General features: G+C 39.9%; 1 protein-coding gene across 3 annotated transcripts in view; it reads left to right on the top strand.

Annotated features, from left to right (window-relative positions):
• The window catches only part of LOC137982331 (fibroblast growth factor receptor 3-like), a 75,124-nt gene that overhangs the window by 15,078 nt on the left and 52,546 nt on the right, over positions 1-7,500 (top strand). For 2 of the 3 annotated variants that reach the window (XM_068829410.1, XM_068829411.1), the window contains exon 2: positions 1,866-2,195. In XM_068829410.1, the coding sequence (XP_068685511.1) occupies positions 1,866-2,195 (330 nt within the window). Of the gene's footprint in view, positions 1-1,865; positions 2,196-4,304; positions 4,427-7,500 lie in introns of those variants that run through there. The other variant, XM_068829412.1, reaches the window with a different exon arrangement.

The raw sequence follows: 7,500 nt of genomic DNA on the forward strand, positions 1-7,500 counted from the left end.
TCTTTAATATTGGACATTCATGTTATGGTCAATTGACACCAGTCAAAACAAGGCATCCGCTAAGCAGTATTACGTCACCATATTGCGGGCTCAAATCTAGAGCTGCTCGAGGTCAGCTGATTTCTTTTGAAGTTGACCGCTGAACAGGCACTGGTTTTCGAATGGATCGAAGGCTCATACTTAGTTAACTGCTAAACAGTTTTCGTGCACTTTCTGTGGCCGGACGCGGTTGCACGGCCATACTGCGTCAACTAAAGCTCTTAACAGCCGAGGCTTTTCTTGTTGAAGGGGGAGACGGTTTTGAAAATATGTTTTTCCTGCATTTTTCGGCGGTTTCAATACAGGTTTGAAATACATAGCTGTGGTCAGGCCAACACTGGTGGCTACGCAGCTCTTCAAGTCAAGCATCGGAGGGATATAAACTTAAAGCTGAGTATTTATTTCCAGTTTGTCTAGAGCTGCTTTTTGGCATATCTTTAGGGGATTTTCATTTTGATAAGGTCGCGTGATGCCTGGACGACCTATGACAAAAGAACAGAAACGAAAAAAAAAAAAAAAGAGAAAGAGAACGAGAACGACAAAACAGTATTCCAGTAATAGCTCAAGCTTGGTGGAAGCAGTTACTCTACAAATTCTTTTCTTGGATACTAGACTGTTTGCTATTTTTACGGATGCGTTATTTCAAGTGGATTCGTACTTTTAAAAAAGGTGGTTTAATCGTTTTTCCCCTTTGTTCAGAAATGAAACTCGAATTTTTATTCTCAAAAGTAACAATCATCTGTACTCCTTTTGGACACAACGAAATAATTTATTTGTTTATTTGTTTTGCTCTAAAATGCAAGCGAACAAGTGTTTTTTTACTCCGTTTGCCTACACTGTAACTGTTTTTTGATGTGCTAACCCAGTGACAAGAACAGTTTGCCCTTATGTTATAATCACGTAATCGCAATGAGTTTTCGTAAAATTAAGGAGAAATATCGTTAGCTTGTGTTTTTAGAAGTTTGTTTCAAGATAGTACAGGCAATTTGTTGGATGTCTTGTTTGAAGTTCGTCCTTTCTTGGTTGCCGTATTTTGTCGATTCTTGCTCCAAGCAAAGATGACGTGTTTCAATGACATACATCAAAATGTGATTGATCTTGTCCAATAAAGTAAAACTCTTTTTTGACCCTTGAACTGACAAAATTTCCTAACGTCGATCTGTCACATCACGAGCTAGTACATCTGTGATTTCTATTTTTAGCGTGATTACTATTCCCTGGCTTTTTGTAGCTTTTAACAGTTGACTCTGAAATGGCTTTTTTTCCTTTTCTGTTCTTTTGCTGAGGATTTGCTACTCGTCCGATGCTAGTTGGGCAATGAATTTCTCTAAAGAGAAAAGAGAAGAAAGTGATTTAACTAAGCAGTAACCAGAAACAACAAAACGCGGACAATTCGAAAACCTTTATTTTCCCTAACTCTACAGCCAGTAAGAAAAATCAACCCGGGAGCTCCTCTTTTAGGGTTGGCGAAATCTATATATTATGTGGGAGTTGTGGAAAGTGGCTAAAATGGAAAGTTTGGTGTAAAGAAGTCAGAAAAAAACTAAATTTGTGAATATCTGGAATTTGCTGAAGTTGTTTGAGAGATTCTTACTAAAAACTTCCCCTTGCCAAAAATCAGCGTGTCGGTGAAAATCAGTCACGAGGTGAGCAATCGTCATTTCCGCATATGACGTATCCCGTTCTCTTTCCTCCGACCGGTTCTTTCCTTTTCCCTCCCCTTGGAATGCCTGTCAATAAGACTAGGTGCGGATAATCAATTTTTTGCTCTGTCACTGAGAACTTGTTCATTAATCAGTCATTAAGTATGTGTTTTTTTCCCGCAGAATCACAAGTGACAATAACACCACATTTTTCGAGTCCACTTCGTGTTTTGGAAGGACGACCTGTAATATTAGAATGGACATACAGCATTCAAGGAGGTACATTTCGTCATTTGGAATTTAAAATTTCTGGATCGGATTCTTTTATTGTGGACGCTCTTTTCGTTGGAGACGCAATCATAGTTGATGATCGAGTGACATTGAATATTGCGGGAACAAATGTAACAATCACGTTCGGTACCCTGAACAGAAGTGACAGCAACACATATTTGTTTAAAGTCCAAGCGACAGACGGAACGGAAAGCTGGTCATCTGTGGAAATCATCGTGACATGTAAGTAAGCAGCTCTATTAAAGGTGATTGAGAATCAGGGGCGGATCCAGGATTTTTTCTTAAGAGGAGGTGCACCCCTAACGAATGGCGTAGCTGACTGGTGACGTTGTATTAGAAAGCCAGTTTTCTTAGAAAGCCGCAGGTGATCTCAGGGAAGGGAGGGGGAGGGGGTGTGCGCTCACCCTCTGTACCCTACCCCTAGATCCGCTCTTTATAATCCAGTTATTTTAATGTTGGTAAAAAAAAAAATACTGCCTCCCTGTAACTTGAGCTCAAATTCCAATATGTCACAAACTGAAAAGTTAGTTGTTTTATTCCGGTTTGAGCTACAGGGCCTGCAATACTGAAGACTCATCAAACGTCTGGTAAAATACGACACCATTCTAAAAAAATCACTCGATCCTTTGATTCGTGTGTGAAATTATGATTCAGTTTGGAAAAGTTAGGTGCCCTTTGCCCGTTTTAGAATTTTCGTTACAATGAACCATAAACAGTAAGTGAATTCCCTTGATTTTGTTGATTTCAAAAATGGTAAAAGCCACACGTGGAAAGAACGACCTATCGTTTTATCAAAGATATAAGATAGTTCAAAATATGAAAACAGTGAATATAGTATAGACATGAAATTGATTTACCAAAACAGTCAACATCTGTGTTCTAGTTTCTTGGTGGATTCTTTATTTTGTTTTTCGGTTTGTGCTGCAGGGCCTGAAACATTCAAATCTGAAACATTCAAATCTTATTTGGTCAAATCTTATTTCTTGAGAAAGTAAGAAGCCAAATTTCAAGATGCCAGTTGTAGAATTTCCATTGAAATAAATAATTTCCTTTTTATCTGTATTGTCCTGGTCACCTTGGTAAAAGCTCAAGAGTAGACACAACATAACATAGGCCACATATCAAATAACAAGACGCCCATGGGGGGCTACCGTGGAATACATTCGCTGTCGCCTCTCAAATGGATATGAAAATTTGTTTGCTTACAGGCAGGTATTTTTTACAGGTAAACAGGTCAGGTTTACAGGTCATGATCTTAAGGACGGTGCCTACTAATTCAAAGGTATTTTTGTGCGGTTTACTGAATATGCGCGAAAAGCAGATCTTAACAAGTGTTATTGAAGTCGAAAAAGAAAATTGGGGGTAACCACGAATTTTTCGAAGATAATCAATCAAGAATATTTGTAAAAAGCTTTAAACTACAAAGCAATGTATGGCGTTCATTGCCAAATTGAAGCTTAATTATCTTTGTAAAATGCCTAGTTACTCCCAATTTTATTTTTGGATACCAAGTGCTTAGTTTTGAACCGCGCAAAAATATCCCTGTATGAATAAGCACCCACCACCCATAGGAAATCCGAGTATCTCGAGATGCGCAGAACGTATGCGCAATAACAGTAGTAGGCAACGTCCTTAACATCGCTAGAATAACAAAATAATAGTTTTCAGGCCTAGGGTTAGCATTTAATTAAGTGAAAAGCGTTCGTTAATACCGTGAGGATTAAGGGAGCCGATTTGGAAGATTAATTTTTGTTCCAGATTTTTGCGGCTTTCTGTCGTACCTAGATGTAGGGAAAGGCCGCAGATAGCCATGTGTTTTTTGGAGTGGTTAGGGAGATTAAAATGACGAGCGACTGGCTTAGATGAATCCTTGTCATTCTTCTCAGCATCGCGAAGGTGTTCGCGGAATCGGTCGCCTAGCCGTCTACTAGTGTCGCCAATGTATAATTTATTGCGTTACGTACAGGTTATGCAATAAATGACATTTGCGGAGGTACATGTGAAACGATCGGTGATCTTAACAGATCCCTTAGGTCCCGATTTCTTGCTAGTGTTAACAATGAAAAGACAAGTTTTGCATCGTGAGCGCGCACATTTTAAAGTGCCGGCTTGCTCGTTAGTTTTGAGCGCGCTTCTGACTAAAAAGTTGCCTACGTTTTTGTCGCGTTCGAATGAAGTAAGTGGAGGTTGAGAAAAGACTTTACCAGTCTCGGGATCATTTTGGAGTAATTTAAAATTATTAAGAATGATACTTTTAACCGCGTGATTATGAGGATGGAAAGTGAGGATGAATGGAATTCTGTCATACTTATCTTTTTGTGACGTTTGTAGTGATGACTGTCGATCAAATTGTTGGGCGCGATGATGGCCCGCTTTGACCACAGAGACAGGATAGCCACGTTTGTCGAAGAACTGGCACGTGATGGATGTGACGATGAGTACAACAAATGATTGTGAGAATCTGTATGTTTGTAGTGCACACTAGTACATAGCACGTTGCCACTAATAGGAACTTTGATATCTAGGAAAGCCAATGACGTTTCCTAAATTTCCCAGGTATATTTGAGAACCGGATGAAAAGAATTGACGGAGGTTATAAATTGATCGATTTCTTCTCTCCTGGATGTTCGATGCGGCCGTGTAGAGTTCAGGTTTGGAGCCGTTGTACTGATTAAAAATTTCAACATATCCTACAAAAAGATTGGCATAGCTACAATCCGTGTCAAAACACTTCGGGACACTTGTCAAATTTTGGGCGAAAAGTAGAGAATTTACTCTACATGCTTCCATCGTTATATGAGCAACGTTTGTTCTTCTTTCGCTGCCTTTTTTTGCGCCCCCCTTCCCCCCAGACAATGTTGAAACATGCCAGCGATCGATGAACGGATCTTGATTTTAGAGACCGTAAAAAATCAACATTGCAATGGGGGGAGGGGGAAAAGCACGAATTGCCCCGACAGTTTTGACCAGGATTGTAGGTCCCATTCTTGTGCCCATTGCTACACCATTAATTTGTTTGCAATAGTTGCCGGCGAATGAAAAACAGTTAAGCGTTAAAACTAGTTCGGCAAGGTGGAGGAGCGTTTCCGAGCTTGGTTCTTTGACAGTGCGTCGGATCGAAAAAGTGTTTAAGTGCTTGAAGACGTTCGCTATTGGGATTGACTGTGTATAGAGATGTCCATGGCGTCATAATCCTGTCTAAGTAGCTAGAAATGAGTTCGGTGGGATAACTACTGGCAGAAACGATAAGGCGACCTGGGTTGTTGGGTTTGTGAATTTTAGGCAAGAAGTAAATGCAGGAAGTTCTAGGGGTGTTGATGATGAGGTTGGTGGCAGTGTCCGGTAATTCTTGATTAACTATAAGATTCTGAATGGTGTCTTTGACAAGTTTTTGATTTGTGGGGGTGAGATCTTTCTGGATTTTGGCATAAAACGAAGTATCAGAAAGTTGCCAGAAAGCTTCTTTTTGGTAAAGGTCGGACCGCCAAACAACTACCGCGCCGCCATTGTCGTCCGATTTGACAACTATGTCATTGCGTTTACTAAGATTTTTAAGCGCCACCCACTCTTTCGAGGAAAGATTGGAAAATTTAGTGTTACGATTGAATTTAAGTTTGTGAATGTCGTGACGGCATTTTTTGGGGAAAAAATCTAAAGAGGCAAATTACCCCTCTGGGGGAGTCCATTTAGATTTGCGAACTTGAAGTCTTTCAAAAATATCTTTGTTAGAAGTGTCCGAATCATCCTCTTTGTCATGAAAAAAGCTTTAAACTGAACGCGGCGAAGGAGTTTCTAACATCTTGCTTAATAGAAAATTCGTTGGTTCGTTTGGTAATAGGGACAAAATTTAGGCCCTTACTGAAAACAGATTTCTTTGACTCAGTAAGCGGAAGAATTTCAATGTAGTGTCGTCGGTAATTTGCGGACCTATCAATTGGTGAAGTTTTAGAGTCTTGGTTTGGTGTAAATGGTCAAACAGTCCAGAATTAAGTTCTCGGATTTTAGCGCGAATCGATTGAAATAAAACTACTGGACAGATTTTGGAAAGTTCGGAGCGGCACTGAAGAATTTGTTTGTCAAGTACGTTTTGTTTTTTGGCACATAACTCTAATTGTGATCCTCATAATATTACGTGAAAAAGAATTTGGCGCGCATCGAATTTGGTGAAGATATTGATTCGAGTGAGAGTATGCAGAACCTGTACGTTATGCAATAAATTATACATTGGCGACACAGGTAGACGGCTAGACGACCGATTCCACGAACACCTTCGCGATGTTGAGAAGAATGACAAGGATGCATCTAAGCCAGTCGCTCGTCATTTTAATCTCCCTAACCACTCCAAAAAGCACATGGCTATCTGCGGCCTTTCCCTACATCTAGGTACGACGGAAAATCGCAAGAATCTGGAACAAAAATTACTCTTCCAAATCGGCACCCTTAATCCTCACGGTATTAACGAACGCTTTTCATTTAACTAATATATTCCTATTTCTCACGTTGCCATGTTACCACTAATAGCGTAGCTCCTACTCTACTATAAAAACTACACGTAACCCACAATTCCTCGATTCGGTCTGACGAAGGGCTAACGCTCGAAACGTCAGCTTTTATCCCTGTACGGTGGCCAATTTACATTATCAACTCGATAAAACCAACTTTTTGTGTACTGCTTCCCCGCCGACGTAGCACCACAGTTTCTTTAGAAACTACCCCCTTCATTCACTTGTGTTTTCAGTAGCTTGTTTAAAGCACCTAAAGCTGTTTTAGTGTTGGAGCGGATCTTCTTTGAGGTTCGTCTTTCCTTGGTTGCATTGCCGTATTTTGCCGATTCTTGTTCCAAGCAAAGCTGGCGTGTTTCAATGAAATACATAAAAATGTGAATGATCTCGTTTTCAGAGATAAAGTGGAATAAAGTACATCAGTAAAACTCTTTTTTGACTTTGACAAAGTTTTTTGATGCTTTCTAATTTTAGCCTGTTTCCTACTCGCTGGCCATTGACAGCTGACTCTAAAAAGGTTTTTTTCCTTTCCTATTCGCTCGCTGAGGGTGTGCTTGTTTTTTTTTTTTTAACACACGCGGTTCAAGAAAAATTCATTGCCAAACTGGTGAATTCCAAAGTAAATTTCACTCGAAAAACCCATATCATATCGGTTTTTAGAGTTTCTTCTTTAATATGGTGAGGCTCACTTTGGGCCAAAATGGTTAATGCTTGCTTGACTGTCTCTTCGAATGCTGTTACCGTATAACATTCACTATCTGCTATTATCATCAAGTGCACAAATAATTGCAGTCTTTTGGAAGAAACCACAGCTGGCACATTTGACAATTCCAGAGTTTCCAGCGTCAACTCTTTTGTTGAATTTTGGTTTGCTGCAGTAGTAGTGATGCTTGCTATTCAACACCGTGTATGCTCGATGTCAGGGTCCTCATTATCTGTATTCCTGCATTTCAGATGAAGTGGCCAGATGTTTAAATGGGTCCACCTGCTGTATTAGAACAACCAGACCTAGGAGTTGTAATTAA

The sequence above is a fragment of the Montipora foliosa genome, chromosome 13 (assembly GCF_036669935.1).
Source record: "Montipora foliosa isolate CH-2021 chromosome 13, ASM3666993v2, whole genome shotgun sequence".
NCBI classification, from domain to species: Eukaryota; Metazoa; Cnidaria; class Anthozoa; order Scleractinia; family Acroporidae; genus Montipora; species Montipora foliosa.